Below are 24,296 nucleotides of genomic sequence, written 5' to 3'. Positions count from 1 at the left end.
ACAAATGTTCATCCACCTACAAAACAATGAATCTTGCTCTTTATATAAAAGTTAATTCAAAATGGATCATAGACATAAATGTAAAACTAAAACTTAAAGCTATAAAACTTCTAGAAGAACTTTATAAAAGAAAATCTTTGTACTCTTGGGTTAGGCAGAGACGTCTTAGATCTAAGAAACAAAAAGTATGACACTTAAAAAAATCAAAAGACAAGCCACAGATTAGCAGAAAATATTTGGAAAATATATATCTCATAAAGGACTAACTCATACAGAACACCTAAAGAAATTTTACAACTCACAATAATGAGAAATCAATCAAGCAAATAAAAAATGGGCAAAAGATCTGAATGAACATTTCACAAAAAAAGAAGGTAGGGGGATTGATGGCAAATAAACATATTTTTTAAATGCACAACATCATTTCAGCATTAGGAAAATTAAAATCAGTATGAGATACCACTTTATCAGAATAGTGAAAATTAAAAAGACTGACAATAATAAGCCCTTACAAAGATAAGGAACTATCATACATTGCTGATGGGAAGGCAGAATGACAGTCACTCTGAAAAAAGAGTTTCACAGATTCTTATAAATTTCAACATAGCACTTACCATTAGAACCAGAAATTCCAATACTGGGTATTTATTCAAGAGAGATGACAACTTATGTCAACACAAAGACCTATATTTAAATATTCACAGCAGCATTATTCATTGTAGTGATGGTTACTTACTTCATACATTTGTCAAACTCATTGAACTGTATACATTAAAAGGGTAAATTTTATTGTATGTAAATTATACCTCAAAAAAGCCTAACTTTTAAAAAAATTTCATTCAAAAGTCATCCATACCCTGACTCTATCCAGGTTTGTCTACATACCTCTTAAACATACTCCCATAGCTCTCTTTGCAGGTATTCATCGATCATCAGTTTACCAGGTCTAAGAACCTTATCTGACTCATCTCTGGATCCTTAACACTAAGAACGATGCCTGCTAGAAAGCAGATGACCAATCAATGAACCTCAGTGATTCTGGCTATTAACCTTACACATCTTAGCCTTTCTTTCCTCTAAAAATCTGTAATTCTATTATATCTGATTTTCTAGTAGCCTGTTACTTGTTATACCTATTTCATAAGTGACTTTCTACAAGGATATTAAGTGCCTAGTTGGCTTAGAAAAATGTTTTCTCTTTCTCTTGTTCTCTGCGATACCAACATAACCAACTTTGTAAGAAGACGCCTGAATGCTAACTCTCTGAAATTAGGGTAAGTTAGACATAAGCACAGCTGGGTATTTTAAGAAGACAACCACCTAAGGAATGTGTGAACTGAAAAGCATGATGAAGGCCATCTTCTCTGGCCAAAAAAAAACCCTCCCCTACAAGCCTATAGCCCTGCAACTCTAATGTTAAGAAGCCCCACCCCCACACAACGTAAACAAGTGTTTAATATCATAATCTATACACAGAGAGCCAACTCCAGCATGTAGCAAGATAGAAAGAGTACGTGCCTCAGGGCAGGGCTGGTTAGCTAAGCTAAAGGCAACAAGCATTTGGTACTAAAAGAGAGGAGAAAGACCCTAAGCCACAAGTCATTACACTTCATGAGTTTTAATTAAGACCAGCCCTAAAACAAAAGAAAAAAAATTAAAATAAAACAGAATTTGTAGCAGGTTATTATTTAGTTAAGCAAAATATTCATTGCATGCATTGTTCTGGTCACTATAAAAGAACACAAAATAAAGTATAGTATGCAAAATAAGGGAAGAGCTGTTTTGCTTTTTTTTTAATCTGAAAAAGAAAAATGTAGAATTGTTTCTCTAAAAGAAACATACCAGAAAGTATATACTGAATAAATAGTAAAAAGTATGAAGGATGTTTGTAGATATAACTAACATTTTAGGGTTACCTTTATCAGTAGTCCCACAGGTATCACAAAATAGAAATGGCATTTATTCCAATGTGGCCTGAGTGGTTACCAAGGACTACATGTATATACCAGTGTGGTACAGCACAAAGAGAATGAATTTTAAAGTCAGGCCTAATTTAAATCCCAGCTCCACCTAGCAGTGTGATCTTGATAGTTTCTTAACTCTGAGGCACAATTTTCCCATCAGGAAACTATGGGCAATAATATCAACCTTCACAAGGTCACTATAAACATTAACTGTAATTACCTATGTCTGGGAATGGCAAACAGGTTTCATTGCAGATGCAATTCTGATATATTTCTAGTTGCATCCTGGAACACTGTGTTAGAAAGGATTATGGAGCTACTTCTGAGCTCAGCTAGAAGAGTGCTATGATGAGTTAGCTACATCAGTCATGGGGAATGGGTAGCAGTATATGAGCCAGGCATTTGTCATCCCTGTGCTCAATAAACAGTAGCTCTTCTTATTCTTGGAATAACCCCACTCTACTGGTCATAAGAGAGGTGCTTATTTTCAACTTAATTTTCAGATTCTAGGGGAAACATCCAATAAGACAGAACAAGCAGAGTGCTATGAGAAAGCATATTCTTTTCTACCTGCCCCCCCCAAAAAAATCCTCTTAAATTATCAGCTTAAGGCAGTTCTTCATAAATTTTTTCAGTCATTTTTTAAACCTGGCAATGACTCAAATTTCTGTAAGTAAGTGAACAATCATAAAGGGTCTCTCTTTATAATAGGAAATGTAGAATCAGAAGATTCAACAGAAAAAGCTAGACTGTTTATTTAGAGAAGACAACTACCTGAAACTGCAGTCTAAAAATTACCTGCTGACCCAAATATTTCAGCCCATCCAAACAGACTTTCCATTCAATCAACAGCTGGTAGATGTCCTCCTTTCCACCCCAAATCTTCACCACGAAACAAGACACAGATGTATCGAGACGGTCCGGCATTATTCCAAAATCAAGACTCCGCCATGTTGGATTCTGTTGATGGAAATGAAAACATGCTTTAGGAAGACCCTAAATGTTTACGGTTTACAGTTATTTCAGTTAGGTTGTACATCATTTTGTTCTTTAACCAAAAGAACTCATAAATATATTAAATTGCAAACTTAAGTGAAGAAGACATTCCAATTAACATAAAGAGGGTGATATCGGTAGTTTTTAATTTCTCTGCTTATTTATTATAGTCAATAGAAGGAGCATATATTCTAATCTCTCATTAACATGGCTTCCTATGGTAATTCATTTATTTATTCAACACAATACACAATTACTAAGAAGCAACTTATACACGATGCCCTCAAAGTACCTCCAACTTGTTGCTGGATTCAAACCTCTCTTTAAATAATTACATTGTTTCATGAAAAGTGCAATATGCAAAAGGTTACAAAGTAGCACAGGAGGCAATAATAAACTTGGAAGGAACAGGGGAAAGACAGCACACAGGCTATGAAACTTGGCTTTTATAGGACAAACAGTAGTTCACCAGATTAAAATAAGGAATTGCAGGCAAAGGGAAAATAATAAGGGCTCAGAGGTGAAATAGCACAGTGTGGTCAGGGAACTAAGACAACTGCTGGAGCGCACAACACGAGAGCGGCAGGACGCAGAGCTGGAGAGACCAACACGAGACTCCTTGCCAAGGAGGTGGTACTTTACTGTGCACAAGACGTGGGGCCACTGAAAGCTTTTAAGGTTAAGAATGGCATGGTCAACTTTATGCTCTGAAAGAACTTTGTTTTTCATTAAGAGGATTATCCAGAAAGTTGAAACATTCTCTGAAAGAACTTTGTTTTTCATTAAGAGGATTATCCAGATAGTTGAAACATTCTCTGAAAAGTGAAAAAGTGAAGGGGCTTTAATATTATCAATAGACGTGAACTACAATGCATCCATTACTTACTTTCATTTATTTCCCTTACATTAAATGTTAGGGCTTTCATTGCTGAATGTAACTATAATCAATCTCATTAAATTATCAATTTTCATATTACACAAATCAGTAAATCAAAAGGTCCTCATATAAGGGTAACTAGTCTTTGCTTTGTGTCAGTTTTTCCTCCTGACCAAAGCGGGGACAGACTAGGGCAGTGTTTTTGTTTTAGGGGATATATTGATGTATGTGTTTTTGTGGGTTTGGCTGTTGACATTTCAAGAGTGGGAACATGACTTCCAGTTTCATGGCACTTACGTCTGATCTATCTTTTTCACTTGTATGTATTTCACTTGTGTATTTCTATTGTCTGATTTCCTTGCATTAAAATAAAAGCTCTGGGCTTCCCTGGTGGCGCAGTGGTTGAGAGTCTGCCTGCCGATGCAGGTGACACAAGTTCGTGCCCTGGTCCGGGAAGATCCCACATGCTGCGGAGTGGCTGGGCCCGTGAGCCATGGCCACTGAGCCTGCGCGTCTGGAGCTTGTGCTCCGCAATGGTAGAGGCCACAGCAGTGAGAGGCCCGCGTACCGCAAAATCAATCAATCAATCAATCAATCAATAAAATAAAAGCTCTGATAGGGACATTGCCTGATTTGTTTACCACAAGATCCCCAAAGTTTGAAAAGTACCTGCTATGTGCTCAATAAATATTTGCTGCTGGTGGCGCAGTGGTTAAGAATCTGCCTGCTAATGCAGGGGACACGGGCTCGAGCCCTGGTCCAGGAAGATCCCACATGCAGCGGAGCAACTAAGCCCGTGCGCCACAACTACTGAGCCTGTGCTCTAGAGCCTGTGAGCCACAACTACTGAGCCCACATGCCGCAACTACTGAAGCCCACGTGCGTAGAGCCTGTGCTCCGCAACAAGAGAAGCCACCGCAATGAGAAGCCTGCGCACCACAACAAAGAGTAGACCCTGCTCGCCACAACTAGAGAAAGCCTGCGCGCAGCAACAAAGACCCAACACAGCCATAAATTAATTAATTAATTTAAAAATATATATTTGCTGAATGAGTGAATGAATGTCCAATAACCAAAATGGATGTTTGAGGACACCAAAAGATTATCAATAAATAGCATGATAATAACACAATAAATACATTGTGCAATCAGCTTTATTCTGATTCCACACCATCCAAGAATTTCAACCTAAGATGAACAGAACTCCATTCTTACATGACCCCCAGTCTCTATCCCACCATAATTGTTTTAGCAACCCTCCTAGATAGGGGTAGAGTTTCATTTAAAAATGAAGATAAACATTAAGGTCTAGGAATAACCAGGCAGACCTGTACTACAAGAAATGTTAAAGGAAGTTCTTCCGGCTGAAGAGAAATGACACCAGATAGAAACCTGGATCTTTAAGAAGGAATAAAAAGCACTGGCAATGGTAAACATGGAGTAAATATAAAAGACCATGTATTTTTCTTATTTTATTTATATCATATATGTCTGTTTAAAACAAAAGCTAAGGGTAAGCTGTGACAAAGCAAAAGAGAGGCATGGACATATATACACTACCAAATGTAAGGTAGATAGCTAGTGGGAAGCAGCCGCATAGCACAGGGAGATCAGCTCAGTGCTTTGTGACCGCCTGGAGGGGTGGGATAGGGAGGGTGGGAGAGAGACGCAAGAGGGAGGGGATATGGGAACAACAACAACAAAAAAAGCAAAAGCTATAACTGTATAAAGGGTTTTATAACATATGTATAGGTTCACAAATATGAAAGTAATAGCACAAATGAGACAAGGTGGACAACTGGAACTATACTGTTGCCAGGTTCTCCTGTTTTACATGAAGTAGTTAAGAGTACATACAGTAATCCCTAAAGCAATGATTAAAAAATCAATGCAAAGAAGTATAGCTGAAAAGGCAAGGCAAAAATGTAAAACAATATGAAAAAAAAAAACATACTGCATGATGATTCCATTTATATGAGGTTCTAAAAGGCAAAACAAATCTGTGGTGAAAACTGATTTCCTCTTGTGGGGGGAGGGCTTGGGCACAAGGGAACTTTCTGGAATGATAGGAAATGTACATATCTTTATTATTATTATTATTTTGGGGGGGGGCTGCGTTGGGTCTTCGTTGCTGCGCACGGGCTTTCTCTAGTTGCGGCAAGCAGGGGCCACTCTTCATTGTGGTGGCTTCTCTTGTTACGGAGCACGGGCTCTAGGTGCGCGGACTTCAGTAGTTGTGGTGCGCGGGCGCTAGGGCGCAGGTTCAGTAGTTGTGGCGCACGGGCTTAGTTGCTCCGCGGCATGTGGGATCTTCCCGGACCAGGGCTCGAACCCGTGTCCCCTGCATCGGCAGGCGGACTCTCAACCACTGTGCCACCAGGGAAGCCCGGAAATGTACATATCTTGACAGGTATGTATGCACTTATCAAAGCTCAGCAAATTACATAGTTAAAATCTGTGCATTTCATTGTATATGACTTTTACTTCAGGGAAAAAAAACTGTAAACACTGAACTCTAATGTATAGGTCTGCTTCTTACAGTGGTAAGGATTAGCAATTCTAAAGCCACTTTCTGTGTATTCTAAGCATGAGTAAAGATGTTGAGGACAGTGGAAGCCAGGTTTTTCACTGTCAGAGAATGGAGTTACAAATGAACTGAGAGTTCAGTTGGATTGAAAATGGAGATGTTGGTATGAATGCATGGTTTTTAAAAGATAGATCGATACACAGATAGATAGAGCAATAGATATAGGGTGTGTGTGTGTGTGTGTGTGTGTATGTGTATTTCCTAGCTCAGTCCCTTAAAAAGTCTAGAAGTAATGAGCACACTAGTAACAATGAGCATGCTCAGATCTTGCTGTCTAATTAGCATTCTCACTAAAAGGAACCAAGGGTTCCTTGGGGAGACTGATTCCAGGGCTGTGGCAGGAAGAGTACAAAATGAGTCTGGAACATCTCGTGCCAGAATGTAAGTAAGTACTCAAAGAATGATGTGGACATATCAAAAGGAAAGAGGAATCAATTCACAGGGCTTTCACTAACCCAATGTGGGATAATTTAAGCAACAAAATAAATAATGACAGCAATGGATTATAACCCATTGAATAAAATAAGAATCTTTGAATCCATAATGACATAGATTAATAATTAATTAATAATTAATTAAATGGGAAATAAAGACAGAATGCTAATTAATAAATATAAAAGTCTGAAAGATGGGAATGAGAAAATTGCCAATGGATGCTAAAACTGGTAAACGAACAGTTGATAAGAAGCAGGATATATAAAGTCTCAAAGTTTCTCCCTAACAAATCACTTATTAATTATAAATGGAAAAATTATAACTTCACAGTGGAGAAACCTGACAGGCACTACCTTAATCAACTGACAAAAGTTAACATCAATATTGGGACAAACCAACAACAGGTGCCTTCCAAACCAAAGCACTGAAAAGAATACAGTATTACAGCTATAGTTTTCCAGCCGAAAATGCATAGCCTGAATCTAATCATGAGGAAACACCAGTCAATCAAATTGAAAGACAGTCTATGAAATAACTGGTCTGTATGGTTTTAAATGCTGAAGTCAAAAACACCCCAAAAAAGACTAAAGAACCGTCCAGACTGAAGAATAAAGCAACATGACAACTAAAGACAGAGTGATTCTGAATTGAGTCCTGGAGAGTTGACAATATCTGAATAAGGACTAGGAATTCATTGGTGGAAATGTAAACTGGTACAACCAGCTGGAAAACAGTATGGAGGTAATTCAAAACAATTTAAAATAGAACTACCATATGATCTAGTAATCCCTCTTCTGGGTAGATATCCAAAGGAAATGAAACAGTGTCTTAGAGATAGAAGCACTCCCATGTTCACTGCAGCATTATTCATAACAGTCAAGATATAGATACAACCTAAGTGTCCATCAACAGACGACTGAATAAAGAAAATGTAGCATATATATGTATGGAATATTATCCAGCCTTAAAAAAGGAAATCCTGCCATTTGCAACAGCATGGATGAACCTGAAGCATAGTATGATAAGTGAAGTAAGTCAGAAAAAGAAAGTCAAATACTGCATAATATCACTTACATGTGGAATCTTTTAAAAAAGTCAAACTCATAGAAACAGGGTGTGTAATGGTGGTTGCCAGGGGTTGAAGTTGGGAGAAACAGGGAGATGTTGGCCAAAACGTACAAAGTTGCAGTTTTGCAAAATGAAATCATTCTGGAAATCTAATGACAACATGGTAACTATAGTTAATAATACCACATTGTATACTTGAAATTTCCTAAGAGAGTAATGTGTTCTCATTACCAAAAAAACAAAAAAACAAAAAAAAACAGTAACTACATGAGGTGATAGGTATGTTAATTAGCTTAATTTTGGATAATCATTTTACAATATATACGTATACCACAACATCACATTGTACACCTTAATATATACAATTTTTGTCAACTATACCTCAGTTAAGCTGGGGGTGGAGGATGACGGACTGTGGTTAATAACTGTATTGTGTCCATGTTACGCTTTCCTGATTTTAATCATTTTAATGTGATTATGTAAGAGACTGTCCTTGTTTGTAGGAAATACACACTGAAATATTTGATAATAGAAAATCTTTCTTTGAAGGCAGTCTTAATTATTTTAAGAAGCCAAAGTTATTCTTAGAAAAATTTATTGAAAAATACAGGCAATAAGGAAAGATAATATTTTGGGTAAAACATGATGGGTAACTATGAAACAGCAAGACTAGATTTAACACATGGCCCAAGGAATGAATGGAAGGGAACCATCCATTTCTGATAATGGCAGGCTAGACAATCACCCCACTGAAAACAATTAAAAATGCTGGCTAAAATATTTTTAAAATAATAATAACCACCATCATCACCAAAGCTTTTCCAAGCCAAAAAGGAAAGCTAGAACCCCAAGTGTAAATCGAGAGGGCTTTTCTCTTAAAAGCATTTGCCGACCTATATAAACTTGATGTTTTGGTTTTGGCAGTCTTAAAGGGAGACAAGAACATAATTCAAAGCCCAGACCCAGGCCATACTTATGTCTACAAGAAGTCCCTCTCCACACTGAATTGGGATCACAAAAATGCTATATACTCACAGAGCATGAGTGAAATAACAGGGTAGAGGAGAATTCAACAAACCAACTGCACAAATCCTTACATAATCAAAAACAGGAAGCATGAAAAAAGGACTACGTAAGCTATCAAATTAGATTGAGTACATCCCATAAACTTATTTTTTAAAAAGTCAAATCCTTGCACAGAATTTGTTTATTCTTTATTGGCATTAATTGGCATGTTTCTCCAGAACAGACACTTCATAAAAATAAAAATATAAATTAAAAAAAAAGAATATGTAGGGACTTCCCTGGTGGTCCAGTGGTTAAGACTCTGTGCTTCCACTGCAGGGGGCATGGGTTCAATCCCCGGTCCAGGAAACTAAGACCTCGCATGCTGCACAGCGTGGCCAAAAAATTTATTTTAAAAAGAATATCTGAACGGCCAATAAACACTGGAAAAGGTGATCAATCAGAATAGTATATGAAGAAATGTAAATTAAAATCATAATACAATACCACTATCCCACCAGAATGGCTAAAATTTTCAAAACAGATAATACCAAGTTTGGACAAGAATGTGGAGCAACTAAAAACCTCACACTGCTGATAGGGATGTAACTGGCACAAACACTTTGAAAAACTAGCAGTATCTACTAAAGCTGAAAATAACCTATGATCCGGCACTTAATTCCACTCCTAATGATATACCTAACAGAAATACATACACATATTCACCAAAGGACACGTACACATAGAATTAATGAATAATGTGTATGAATCTCACAAATATGCTAAGCAAAAAAGCATACGCCATACAAAAGTTCAATAACAAGCAGAACTAATCTATGGTCAAGATAGTGGTGCTCTTTGGGAGGAGGTAGTAACTAGAGGGAGAACACAAGATAATGTTCTGCTTCTTGATCTGGTTAAATGATCCGTTCCCTTTGAAGAGTCATCAGGTTATTATTTGTGCCCTTTACTGTAATATGTGCTATATCTCAATACAAAGTAATAAAACAAAAATTTTTAAAGACCCAATAATGGAAAAAATACAGCATCTTACAAAGAGGCACCTACAGAAGTAAAACAAATAAAGCTATCTCTTCACGATGTCATTTCAGGCCCTAAAGCCTAAAGAGCAGGAGTTGGAAGATTACAACCACCTGAAAAGACAGCCATTTACTCCGCTATGTGTAAGATCACCTCTCAACAAAAGTATCAATATATGTGCTCTAAAATATGAATGAGTATAATTTCAAATCCTCAGCAGAAAAAGCATGAAATAACCACCCCTTTCCAAAGTGAAAAAAAGAAAGACCTGGTGATTATATCTGAAGGGCCATATTGCATAAGGGGTGGGATGATTTGGGGGGCAGTTATTATATTAGTTATTCTTAAATACTTCATTCTAAAACTAATTAAAAGCCTTTGTAAGGGAAGTAGTCTTTTGAAGTTGTTTCTTGTGGTTGAATAGATGGCCTGGGCTTCTGTTCTAAACCAATACAACGTTAATACAGTAGAGCCTATTGTCAATCCTCTCATTACAATGACCTTCCTTTATGCTTTTATAAAATAGCTGCCAGACAATGAGCAATCATTCCTGAGCTGGTCCTTTCAGATACAGATACAATCTGCCACACATTCAAAGACTCTACTGCCCGATAATGTTATTATAAAAATCCATGGGACCTCCCTGGTGGTGCAGTGGTTAAGAATCCGCCTGCCAATGCAGGGGACACAGGTTCGAGCCCTGGTCCGGGAAGATCCCACATGCCATGGAGCAACTAACCCCATGCACCACAACTACTGAGCCTGTGCTCTAGAGCCCGCAAGCCACAACTACTGAGCCCACGTGCCACAACTACTGAAGCCCGCGCGCCTAGAGCCCGTGCTCCACATCAAGAGAAGCCACCACAATGAGAAGCCTGCTCACCGCAACTAGAAAAAGCCTGCACACAGCAACGAAGACCCAACGCAGCCAAAAGTTAAATAAATAAATAAAATTTTAAAAAAATAATTAAAATTTTTTTTAATCCAGATGATTTTGATTTATATTTAACCTATACATATCAGCCCATTTTCTAGATGGAACAAATTATTCAAGTATACTAACATCATTTAGGGACCTGCATCTTATTCACTGAAAGTACAGTGGCAGAATATTAGGATATTTATAGCTTTGAAAAGTTTACCTCCAGGAGAATCTAAAATTATTATTTATTACCTGGGCAACTTCTCTAAAACACTGCTCAATTGATACTTCTTATTTATTAAAGAAACACACATATATAGAAAATTTTCAAAACACAAACAAGTTATCACTATTTTTATCACTCAATAGCAAATGTATGGTCACAAGAAACATGACTAAGAATTCATAAAAGCTGTTCCAATTTTCCCAAAACATACAAGATAACTCTCAGGAATTGCACACTAAATTTATAAGTAGTAGTTATTCCTCAGCCCAATAAACTCTCTTCCCCCTCTCTCATTCACCTTTATTCATCCTTCATGTCTCAACTTAGAAATTGCTTATTGTTAGAAACCTTTCCTAATCACCCTCCTCAAACTGAGATAAATGATACTCCTACATGTTTCCATAGAATCCTGTTCTTCCCTGGTCCTATAATTGCATGTGTCAATTATCTTAGACTTTCTCCAAATTATGTAATTGATCAGACAGAGGTTAGAAAATGATGATGAAGTTTAACACAAGGTAAGATAAGATGGCATAAGCAAGAGGAGCCAACTCCCTCTCCCTCCCTCTCTCTCTCTCTCTCTCTCTCTCTCTCTCTCTCTCTCTCTCTCTCTCTCACACACACACACACACACACACAGATGAAATGTTAATTCATTCAGTCACAATTCAACTAGAACACATACTTGTTTGAGAATCCCTCAGGCCAGTAACTCATAAAAAGTATTTATATTGTTCACTTTCTTCCCAAAGATTTAAAAATATCTCAGGCAGTCACAATTCCAACAGAAGTTTTGGTTCTGATAACTCTGTCACATGCTTTCCCTAAAAATACATGCTCTCCAACCCCCAGGCCATAGACTGGTACCAGTCCGTGGCCTGTTAGGAACCAGGCCACACAGCAGGAGATGAGCATCGGGCAAGCAAGTGAAGCTTCATCTATATTTATAGCCGCTCCCCATTACATCACATTACTGCCTGAGCCCCGCCTCCTGTCAGATCAGCAGTGGCATTAGATTCTCATAGGAACACAAACCCTACTGTGAACTGTGCATGAGAGGGATCTAGGCTGCGCGCTCCTTATGAGAATCTAATGTCTGATGATCTGAGGTGGAGCTGAGGCAGTGATGCTAGTGCTGGGGAGCGGCCGCAAATATAGATTATCATTAGCAGAGAGGTTTGACTGCACAGAGACCATAATAAATCAACTGCCTGCAGACTCATATCAAAACCCTGTCAGTGAGTGGCAAATGACAATTAAGCTGCACCTTACGGAGTAGACTGGACATAAGCAACATACATAAGCAACATTCGGGTGTCACTGTCTCCCATCACCCCCGGATGAGACCATCTAGTTGCAGGAAGACAAGCTTAGGGCTCCCACTGATTCTGCATTATGGTGACTTGTATAATTATTTCATTATATATTACAATGTAATAATAATAGAAATAAAGTGCACAATAAATGTAATGCACTTGAATCATCCCCAAACCATCCCTCCACCCCCACCCCCCAGTCCGTGGAAAAACTATCTTCCAAGAAAGTGGTCTCTGGTGCCAAAAAGGTTGGGGACCGCTGCTCTAGAACTTTGTTTATTCACTTACAAGGCCCATCACTGATGTAATGGAGGCAGCACAGTGCTGTGAAAGAGCACAGCTCTCGCGCTCTCGAACATCGGTTCTACCAGTCACCACCAGCTTTGCGACCTGGAGTAAATTCCTCAACCTCTCTGAACCCTGGTTTCCTTAACTATAAAACAGGAATATCTCCTACCTTGTAGCATTGCTATCAGGATGAGAAACAACGTATACAATGCATCCAATAAACTACCTGAATCACAAGTGAGTAGTTAACTGTTTATTAAAGAAACACACATACAGAGATATTTCAAAACACATATGAACTAGCTATCACTCTTCTTCCTCCCACCACGAGATTTTTAATTTTCTAATAAAAGTAAAAACTCCTTTTTTGTAAAAAAAAAAACAAAAAAACTAATAACTAACTTTATAATTGTTAAAGATGGTGCATGTGGGTTCATTACACGATTCACCTCTACTTTTGTGTATGTACAAAATCCAATTGAGAGAATTTAGTTACTTTCATTCTTATTGCTTCAATTATTTGTTTAAATTAACCAATGGCCCTTTGATAATATTAAGGATCTAACTTCCCCCAGAACCAAAAAAAAGTTCCCGAAAGTTAACAAATGGTTTGGAGGGTATGGTTAGCTTGAAGCCAGAGATAAAAAAGTCGAACTATATATTCACCATTAATCGTTCTATGCTAAATATATCTGAGAAGAAATCAGGACTCTGATGTATCATTTGGAGTCACATCTCCACCATCCAGCCTATCAACGGTGGATTATTCCAGTTACTGCAGTAGATACTTACTGGACTTCACTGTGCTAGGGACATTGGAAAACAGAAAAATGAGTAAGTTGGGGGTCCTTGTCCACTAGATGCTTCCAATTTTGTTACCTCCCAAAATCTCATCCTCATGCCACCCACCCCTTGACTATCACCTGCTGTCTCTCCAGGTCATTTCCTCTGCTGCCCTGATCCTCAGTTCCCCTACCCCTGTCTTTGTCATGCGTGCTGAGCAAAATCTCAAACCACTCACTTCACTCCAGCCATACTAACTTCTTAGCCATTCCTTAAAAACCTCAAGTACACGCCTACCTTCATACTTTCCTGATTCTTGGCCTGAAACAGTCTTCCCCACTTATGTCCACAGTATGTTCCCTCACTTTTTTCAGGTGTCTGCTCAGATGAGATCTTCTATGTGACTGCCATAGAAATTCAGCAACCACCCCTGCCAGATACTCCAATATACTGCTTTATTTTACTCCATTATATTTATTACCATCTAACATATTCCAATTTAGCATCAATTCTAACAAGCATTTTTCTTCCACTGTAAGATAAATTCTGACTTTAGAAATGTTAAAATGAATAAGGTCCTACACTCTTTGACCACCAGGTGGCAGTCATCAGGTGTCACTGTCTCTAAATGCACAACCTAAAAATAGTTGTTCTTAGTATCAGTTCTTTCCAGCTAGGCCCACTATTGGCACTACATGTGCTCAGTCTGCCATTTAAAATGTATCTCTTGATTTAAATTGAAACAAAAAATCCTATATAGGGAACTCCCTGGTGGTCCGGTAGTTAGGACTCTACATTTTCACTGCTGAGGGCGCGGGTTCAATCCCTGGTGGGGAAACTAAGATCCCACAAGCTGAGCAGTGAAGACAGCTTGATGAAGAGGAAAGAGTAGTAGAGACTTGAAGATGGAAGGTCTGGACCTGGGGTTCTGGTCCCTCAGTTGTGTGACTCTGCAAAAATCACTGAGTCTCTCTGGATGTCAGTTTCTTAAGCTCTAACCCCTCTACCTTACAAGTTGTTCTAAGGATCAAAATAAGACAACATATGTAAAAGGATTCTGTAAATATAACACATCACTGATATCCATTTATTCATCTAACAAATATTCACTGAGCATCTACAATATTCTAGACTCCAGGGTTTCAGAGGAGAACAAGACTGGCAAGGTTCCTGCTCTCATGAAACTTGCGTTCTTGTAGGTGGGAGACAGATAATAGATAAATGGACAAGAGTTTCCAACAGTGACAAATGCTCTAAAAAAAACAAAACAGGGTGATGTAAAAAAGAGTGGAAAAGGGGCTTCCCTGGTGGCGCAGTGGTTGGGAGTCTGCCTGCCGATGCAGGGTACGTGGGTTCGTGCCCCAGTCCAGAAAGATCCCGCATGCCGTGGAGCGGCTGGGCCCGTGAGCCATGACCGCTGGGCCTGCGTGTCCGGAGCCTGTGCTCCACAGCAGGAGAGGCCACAACAGTGAGAGGCCCGCGTAACGAAAAAAAAAAAAAAAGAGTGGAAAGGGAACTACTTTAGATAGAATAGTCATAGAAGGCCTGGCTGAAGTGACATAGCTCAGACTTCAAAGGAGTATTCAGCCAAGTGAAGAAGTGGGGAAACAGGTGCTGTGGCATAAGGAACAAGACAAGTCTGGCATGTTTGAAGCACTGGAAAAATGAGGTAAGCCTGGAACACAATGAGTGAGGAAAACTGTTAGCAGATGAGGTTGAAAAGGTGGACAGGGGCCAAATCCAGGATGGTCTTGGACTGTTAAAAGGATATTATCAGTACCAAAAAGCTCTTCTTTTTATCAACATGGCCGAATAAATTGAGCCATTTATGCAAATATCTAGTGTACCCATTATCAAAAGTAGGACATTTCCAACTTTCTGAGCAATGCTATCGCCAAAAAACAAGTGAAAGGAGCCTATGCAATGGCCCTAGACATAAAATTCTTAAGAACTACATACAAAGGTATCATTTATTATGATGTTTGGTAAGTCAAATAGTTAAAAACCTCGACAGGGGACTTCCCTGGTGGTGCAGTGGTTAAGAATCCACCTGCCGATGCAGGGGCACGGGTCCGAGCCCTGGTCCGGGAAGATCCCACATGCCGTGGAGTAACTAAGCCCGTGCGCCACAACTACTGAGCCTGCGTTCTAGAGCCCACGAGCCACAACTACTGAGCCCGTGTGCCACAACTACTGAAGCCCGCACGTCTAGAGCCCATGCTCCACAATGAGAGAAGCCACAATGAGAAGCTCATGCACCGCAACGAAGAGTAGCCCCCGCTCACTGCAACTAGAGAAAGCCGGTGCGCAGCAACAAAGACCCAACTCAGCCAAAAATAAAATTAATTAATTTTTTTAAAAAAAACTCAATAGTAATAGAAGTGACAAAATTATAGAATGAGTTAAAAAAAAAACCACAAGTTTTTAACAGAAAAAATATCATTTCACTCAGCAAATATTTATCAAGCACCTACTTTGTTCCAGGCATGCTCTAAGCACTAAAGATACAACAATGAACAAATCAATGAAGATTTAAGCAATAACTGAGCAGAAGATTTAACTGTAGAATTATCATAATACCAAAACTGAACTTCAACTTATTTTATGTCTCAGCATTTTCTAAAATAGGAGTTATAGGCTTAGTCATATGTACCTGTCAAAAAGCCAACTTACCAAGGAATTCTTAATCACTTCACTCCTATAAAATTCTGGAAAAGAAGAAAAAGAACAATAAGTGACGTGGAAGAAAATAAGCTCACTAACTCTTAATCCTACAAATTTTTTTACATATGCTCTAGTAAAAACACTTAAAACATTTTCAAGGTATCTATTCTCTACATATATTTCTCTGCAAAAAATTAAATTAAAATAGAAATAATGATTAAATAAAAGTTTTTTTAACTGAAGGATAGTTGATTTACAATGTTGTGTTAGCTTCTGATGTATAGCAAAGTGATTCAGTTGTACATATATATACATATTTTTTTCCCATTGTGGTTTATTATAGGATATTGAATATAGTTCCCTGTGCTACACAGTAGGACCTTGTTGTTTTAAACTAAATGTTTTAAAGGGAAAGAAACATCAGTAAAGAAAGGTCAAAATCTGTTAAGATTTAATTTAGTGATTTTTCCCTTACTGGCTCCTTTTACCCCAGATTCTAAGGTAAGCCCTTAAAAACTCAGAGTTCATTCTCCCTTACCAACTGCCATTGTCTACAGACAATTCTATACTCTCTGTTTTTCTCAAACATCTCCACTAATTATCCATTGTAGTACTATGGAAAGAACACTCATCTAGCAACCAGGGAACCTAAGTTCTAGTTCTACTTGTCATTAACATTCTGCTTCTCATTTCCCTGAGCCCATTTCTTCATTAGACAATTCTGACAATCAGACTAATAATCAAGGTCCTCTAAGCACTAAAATTTCATGATTCTACAGACCTTCATTTACGGTGTAAATGTTACAAAACCTGAAGATACAAACAAAAGAGAGACTGTGTCAGAGGTTCAGACAGACATTCTTAACAACCCTCCAACATTCCCTCTGCTGACCCTGCCGAAGTCACTTCCGTGGTGCTCTGTCAACGCAGAGCCTACAAGGACCCTGTATCCTTATGTTGCTATAGGGCAATATTTTCCAAGGGTGATGCACATACCACTGATATATGAGACCATTTTAGGTGATACATGAACAAACTTAATTTTTTTCTAACATATTGAAATGTCTGTCTCATCTACCCAACCCCTAATTGTAAGCTCCATAAGGACAGTAACATTTGTGTTTGTGTAACTGCTGTCTCCTCAGCATGTAAAACTACTCCTGGCACAGGGTAGGCACTCAACAAATCTTTTCTTGAGTCAACAACTTCATAGATTATGCTTAGACCTGAGTTTAGAAATAATTAACTTTTAAAAATATGTTAAGTATGCAGCCTTATAGATGAAACTCGAAGACAGTGAAACTTGTCCAAGTAGTGCACAGGACTGAAGTTGGGGAACCATCAAGCAGTAAAGGAAAAGTGGACCTGGATATAAAATTTTTATGGGCAAGCTCTCTTGGTTAAAATATTTCTTGACAAAACATACCATCTACATTACGCTATGCTTATCTTCCCTTAAAAAATAAATAATAAGAAGAAGAATCATTCTATTTTGTGGTGAGATAGTCACAATGAGTGAAAAAAACAGGTTCTATGAGAGAATTTACAACAGGATCCAAAGTTTTACAATTATGTTTACAACATTTTTTTAGGTGATAGGGTTAGGCTGCTTACTTTTATTCTTTGCTTGGCAGTTTTCTAATTTTTCTATTTTGAACAATTATTTTAATTAAGAGAAGGGATAATTCTAATTGTTTTTAAAAGGAAACTTCTATTGATGAACATTTAAATTACTGCTAATTTTTGGATATTTCAAGTAATATTATAAATTAATCTTTGAAAGATATATACCCTAAGACACTTGAATCTATAAGATAAACTTTTAAAAGTAAAATTGCAAGATAAAAGGAAAAATACAGTTTGAATTTGATAGATATTGCCAAATTGTTCTCTAAAAATATTGTACCACTTTACAATCCCACTTAACACTAGGCAACCCTAAGTATTATTCTTTTCATTTTTTCCCAAATGGTTAACCAATGCCAATCATAAATTGACTACATAAATGTACATATGGGGCTTCCCTGGTGGCACAGTTGTTGAGGGTCCGCCTGCCGATGCAGGGGACACGGGTTCGTGTCTCAGTCTGGGAAGATCTCACATGCTGCGGAGCGGCTGGGCGCGTACGCCATGGCTGCTGAGCCTGCGCGTCCGGAGCCTGTGCTCCGCAACGGGAGAGGCCACAACAGTGAGAGGCCGGCGTACCGCAAAAAAAAAAATACAAGGCACAGATATATAGATATATATATATATATATATATATATAATATATAAATTTTGGTACTATTTTTACTTGCATTTGCATAAGGAATCTCAGTAAAGATAAACAACGGTGGGGTAAAAAACTAGGGAGATGGGACAGGTGAAAGGAAGATTTTAATATAAACCTTTATATATATTTTGAACCATGGATAGCATTAGCTAGTCAAAAAGTTAAATGAAAATATTTGGGGGCTTACTTTGTGCCAAGTATTGTTCCAAGTACTGGAAATAGTGCAGTGAACAAAACTGACCTAAAAATTTCTGCCCATATGGAGCTTACATTCTGGTGAAGAGGACATGCGTTAGCCAAATAATTAAACATACAGTTATGTCAGACAATCTGGAGTATTGTGGAGAAAAATAAAGCACAAAAGACAGAGAGGAGAATAGTCACAATTTTTAAAAGGGGTTAGCCAGTGATCAAGGAGAGTTTCTCTGAGAAAACATTTGGATTAAAGACCTGAAAGAAGGCAGAGGAGCTAGTCATGTGGCTATCAGGAGGAAAGAGTGCCCAGGCCAAAGAAACAGCCAGTGCAGAGGCCTTTAAACTGAAGTCAACTTGATGAATTCAAGGAACAGCAACAAGGGCAGTTGGGTGGGAACAGAGACAACTAGAAGAGTAGAAGGAGGTCACAGACGGCCATATCATGAAAGGCCTAGGAAACCAAAAGAACTTTGGCTTTTACTCTGAATGAAATGAGAAGCCACTGGAGGGTTTTGAGGAGAGGAATAACATGACCTCACTTTGATTTTAATAGGCTCTCGGTTGAGATCACACTAGAAAGAGTGAGTGGGCAGGCAGACCTGTTAGAAGTCTACTTCAACAAACTCAGGCAAGAGATGATAGTGGTTTGGAGGTAGTAAGAAGGGAAAAGATTATGGATACATTTTGGTAGTAAGAACCAAAAGTATTTGCTGAAAGATGGAATGTGGAATATAAAAGAGGACAATCCAGGATGATTCCAAGGTTTTTGGCCAAGGAAATAGAAGGATAGAGTTGTCATTTTCTGATAAAAGGACGAATACAGGAGGTAGATCAGGGCTGGAACATCAGAATCTCAATGCTGAATATATCAAGTTTAAGGTATCTACTAGACTCCAAATGGAGATGTAGAGTAGGCAACTGAATACAGGAGCATGAGTTCAGGGGGGAGCCTGAAGCTAAAGATATACATTTGTGAGTTGTTAGGGTGATAAGCGATATTTAAAACTATGAGACATTCATGAGATCACCAAATTGGATTATAAAGAGGTTGTCTTCTGATGTATTCAAAATAAGTGGTTGGTATTCCAGGAAAGGACAGGCGCTCACATTTCATGGGTGAGAAAATAACTGTGGCTGAAGAACAAACTTGATTTTACAAAACTTCCAACTTTAAGAGGGAACCAGGATTAGAACCTAGCTCCTCATCCATTAACACAAAGCTTTGTTCTCTGGGAATGTAATAAATGGTGTTCAATTTGAACTACCTGAAAAATAGACCATCTCCTAAGAGCATTAAAAAAATGTCAAAAATCAAAAAAACTCACATGTAACTTCTTATGCTCTCCTGTGAATTCAGCTGAAATAAAAGAATAACTTAGAAATCAGCATTTCAGATATTCTTCTAATTAAAAAAAAAGCTTCTGTTGAAACTGAGAAATGATGCCACTAGACAGGTGGTACAGGTGTCTTTGTAAGAAAAGCCCATAGGCCTTCCGTCGTGGTCATCCTACACCAAGGGCCACATAATGATCATGCACTGAATATTCATGTTTATCATCACAGGTCCAAGAACATAAGGTGGTATTAATTAGTTTACTAAGGAAAGAGCTTCCTGCTCCTCCTATGGTAGTTAAAAGTTATAGAGCATAACATGTGGGCCCAAAAAGAAGACATAATAGACTTCATTCAACCATGACATTTTGGAACAGTAGGAAGCCTCAGAAGTCATCAGTCCTCTCATTTTAGAGATAAATTAGCTAACGGCACACAAGAGGAACTAAATGCCCTAGTCAAAGGGCTTGCCAGTTAGTGACAGACTAAATACCACTACTAGACACGGGACTTCCCTGTGGTCTGAAACCAACTATTCCCTGTGTTAACAATCATTTTATTGAAATAACTTCGAGAAACAGTCCATAATAACTTCTAAGCTCAAGAAATAAACAGAGCTAGAGAAGAAGACAAAAAAAAAAGGAACAAAAAAAAATCACTTTGCTTTCATCGTGTCTCTTAGACAAGTTTTTTTTCCTTTTTTAATATTTTTATTTATTTATTTTGGCTGTGCAGGGTCTTAGTTGTGGCATACGGGATCTTTGTTGGGGCATGCAGACTTCTTAATTGTGGCATGCATGCAGGATCTAGTTCCCCAACCAGGGATCAAACCCGGGCCCTCTGAATTGGGAGAATGGAGTCTCACCCACTGGACCACCAGGGAAGTCCCCTCTTAGACAAGTTTTCAACATCATGGTCATCAACCAGTCCCATAACTACTCTTTTTGGAAACTACTATTACGCTTGTTAACATTACAATTCCAATAATAATTGCTATCATTTACCAAATACCTAAAATGTACCAAGTTCAATATTAGTAACTATTATCAGACATAACAATGGAGCAAGGACACAGAAGTTCTAACCAAGATAATAACCAAGAACTGATTATATAGAAACCTATCAAAAATGTTAAGTACTGTCATATATTACTAGTGATAAAACCAATTAGTAAGCAGCAGACCCAACGCATTAAGATCTGCAAAAATGCTTACATCCTTCGAACAAATAGTGACCAAACTTTCATTTTTCTTCTGGACACATAGGAAGACAACATTTCTCAGTCCCCTGTTCATCTAAAAAGGATGACACAACTGATATACAGCTAATGGAATGTCGTGGAATTCATGTGGACCATTTCCATTAAAAAAATCTCCCTCGGGGCTTCCCTGGTGGCGCAGTGGTTGAGAGTCCGCCTGCCGATGCAGGGAACACGGGTTCGGGCCCTGGTCTGGGAAGATCCCACATGCCGTGGAGTGGCTGGGCCCGTGAGCCATGGCCGCTGAGCCTGCGCGTCCGGAGCCTGTGCTCCGCAACGGGAGAGGCCACAACAGTGAGAGGCCCGCGTATCGAAAGAAAAAAAAAAAATCTCCTTCAAATAATCCCTTGTTTTTGTCATATAAGAAGCATCATTCCAAAATAGAAGGAGCCTGGATACCTGAGTCACCACTTAGAGGACAGCTGCCAAGCCAATGTCTGATCAAGAATACCTACATTAAAACAGATAGCTAGTGGAAAGCAGTCGAATAGCACAGGACATCAGCTCCGTGCTTTGTGACCACCTAGAGGAGTGGGATAGGGAGGGTGGGAGGGAGACGCAAGAGGGAGGAGATATGGGGATATATGTATACATATAGCTGATTCACTTTGTTATACAGCAGAAACTAACACAACACTGTAAAGCAATTATACTCCAATAAAGATGTTAAAACATAAATAAATTAGATAATATGTTTAAATGCTAATAAATAAATAAATATTTGTCTGCTTCTGCAAACCACATTATGCCTTCCAGTGAAAAGTGAAAAGCAAATAAATTGAAGAATTGATTACACTTGTGAAAAGCCTGCTTTCTAGCTATCGTTTGCTGCTCAAGAACTGGGAGACTTTAGATTTAAGTCTAAATTTCCTTACTTCTTAATAAATACTTATAATTATTATTGGAAAAAAAAACACCTACATTGAACTTAGTGTTTAAGAAATTTATTATGTCAAGTCACTGAGTGACTTGTGGTATTTGTTATAGTAGCTAGTGTTACTCGTTCAGATTAATACAATTGTTTTAAAAATATGCAATGGTTAGAATCAAAAGTAAGAATGAAATAAAACTATGTAAAAATGGCGGAATTTAGAGTCCTTTTTTTTTACCCTTCAAAATTACTTTAATGTCATTTGTATATGAAGGGGGGGTTCTACTCTATATAATTTCTGATTAAATTTTTAAATTAGCATATACTGGTATTGAAATTTAAAAAAGAAAAAAGTTGTTAAACAACTACTGCTTTAATAACAACTTTTTAAAGTAATTAAAACCAAAAACATAAAATGTCATTTGAATTTTTCATCTTTGCCACAGGACAGAATTCAAATAAGTCCTTAGTACCTCTTTTTAAAATAATGCCATCTGGGACTTCCCTGGCGATCCAGTGGTTAAGACTCCGTGCTTCTAATGTAGGGGGCACGGGTTCGATTCCTGGTCAGGGAATTAAGATCCCACATGCCATGCAGCGCGGCCAAAAAAAAGAAAAAAATTAAAATAATGCCACCTTTTATTAATATAAATAGACCTTTACTCACATGTTACCAAGTGTTACCACCTTATCTCAGCTGATCCTCATGAAAATCTGTCTTGCCTGACTTCTTAAGACCTCATTATCTCCACTTTACAAATGGGAAAAGTGAGGCTAAAAAAGCCATGATCTCTGTCCAAAAAACACATAGCTAGCATATAGCTACTTTAGTGTATAGTATACAGCTAGTATATACTTATATACTAGCTGAAATAGCTAGCACTAGTATCAATGTAGTTTCAATCCTAATCCAATATTCCTGTCCTTATACCATGGTTCCTCTCTTACAGCATCCAACACAGGTCAACTGATTATATCAAAGTACCTTTCATCCAATATGTATTCAAAAGATGCTTGTGATTTTGAATCAAATATCTGATGTACTCTTAGAATTATCACTTATGGAAGAATCCACATTTCAATGTGGAACTGAATTCAAAGAAACCATGCTATTCTTCTAAAAATGACCCCATATACACAAAGTAGTACAGATATGAGAAGATATGAACTAGGTCCATATTTTACCATAATACTAAAGGAATCAATTATATTTTAAAGAAAAGCGAATTAGTGCTGGATACTGGACTCAAATAACCTATTTTATTTACTTGTTTTCTTTAAGATTTTTTTGATGTGGACCATTTACAAAGTCTTTATTGAATTTGGTACAATATTGTTTCCATTTTATGTTTTGGTTTTTTGGCCGCGAAGCATGTGGGATCTTAGCTCACCCACCAGCGATCGAACCCACACCCCCAGCATTGGAAGGCAAAGTCTTAACTACTGGACTGCCAGGGAAGTCCCTCAAATAACCTTTTTTTTTTAATAAATTAAAAAAATATTTTTTAAGTTTTAGTTATTTTATTTATTTATTTTTTTTTTGGTTGAGCCAGGTCTTAGTTGTGGCTCGCCACCTCCTTGGTTGTGGCATGTGAACTCTTAGTTGTGGCATGCATGTGGGATCTAGTTCCCTGACCAGGGATCAAACCTGGGCCCCCTGCATTGGGAACACAGAGTCTTTTTTTTTTTTTTTTTTTTTTTTTGCGGTACGCGGGCCTCTCACTGTTGTGGCCTCTCCCGTTGCGGAGCACAGGCTCCGGATGCGCAGGCTCAGCGGCCATGGCTCACGGGCCCAGCCGCTCCGCGGCATATGGGATCCTCCCGGACCGGGGCACGAACCCGTATCCCCTGCATCGGCAGGCGGACTCTCAACCACTGCGCCACCAGGGAGGCCCGGGAACACAGAGTCTTATCCACTGCACCACCAGGGAAGTCCCATCAAATAGCCTGTTTTAAATGACAGCTACAGGAATACAGATATTAAACGTCAACATTCATAAGGGAATGATAAATTTATCAATGTAAGTCTTAGTTATCTGAAAGAACTATCCAAAAGACATGTTTCTTCAATATGTATAACAACTGCTCATGAAATATTTTCAGACAGCATGACAACTTAGCTTTCTAATAAGCAATACCAGCAAGAGGCACTGAGAATCATTTGTGTTACAGAAGAATAAAAATGAGATGCCACGA

General features: G+C 38.2%; 1 protein-coding gene across 2 annotated transcripts in view; it reads right to left on the bottom strand.

Moving 5' to 3' along the window:
• The window catches only part of UVRAG (UV radiation resistance associated), a 308,009-nt gene that overhangs the window by 257,003 nt on the left and 26,710 nt on the right, over positions 1-24,296 (bottom strand). Inside the window, exons 3-5 of one of the 2 annotated variants that reach the window (XM_081240490.1) lie at positions 22,574-22,663; positions 16,182-16,216; positions 2,763-2,924 (exon numbers count right to left, since the gene is read on the bottom strand). In XM_081240490.1, coding sequence (XP_081096616.1) covers positions 2,763-2,924; positions 16,182-16,216; positions 22,574-22,663 — 287 coding nt within the window. The remainder of the gene's footprint in view (positions 1-2,762; positions 2,925-16,181; positions 16,217-22,573; positions 22,664-24,296) is intronic. The other variant, XM_081240491.1, reaches the window with a different exon arrangement.

Source organism: Mesoplodon bidens (assembly GCF_964165515.1).
Source record: "Mesoplodon bidens genome assembly, chromosome: 7".
NCBI lineage: Eukaryota > Metazoa > Chordata > Mammalia > Artiodactyla > Ziphiidae > Mesoplodon > Mesoplodon bidens.
The sequence above is the reverse complement of the archived record's forward strand: the minus strand, read 5'-3'. Positions and strand labels throughout refer to the sequence as shown.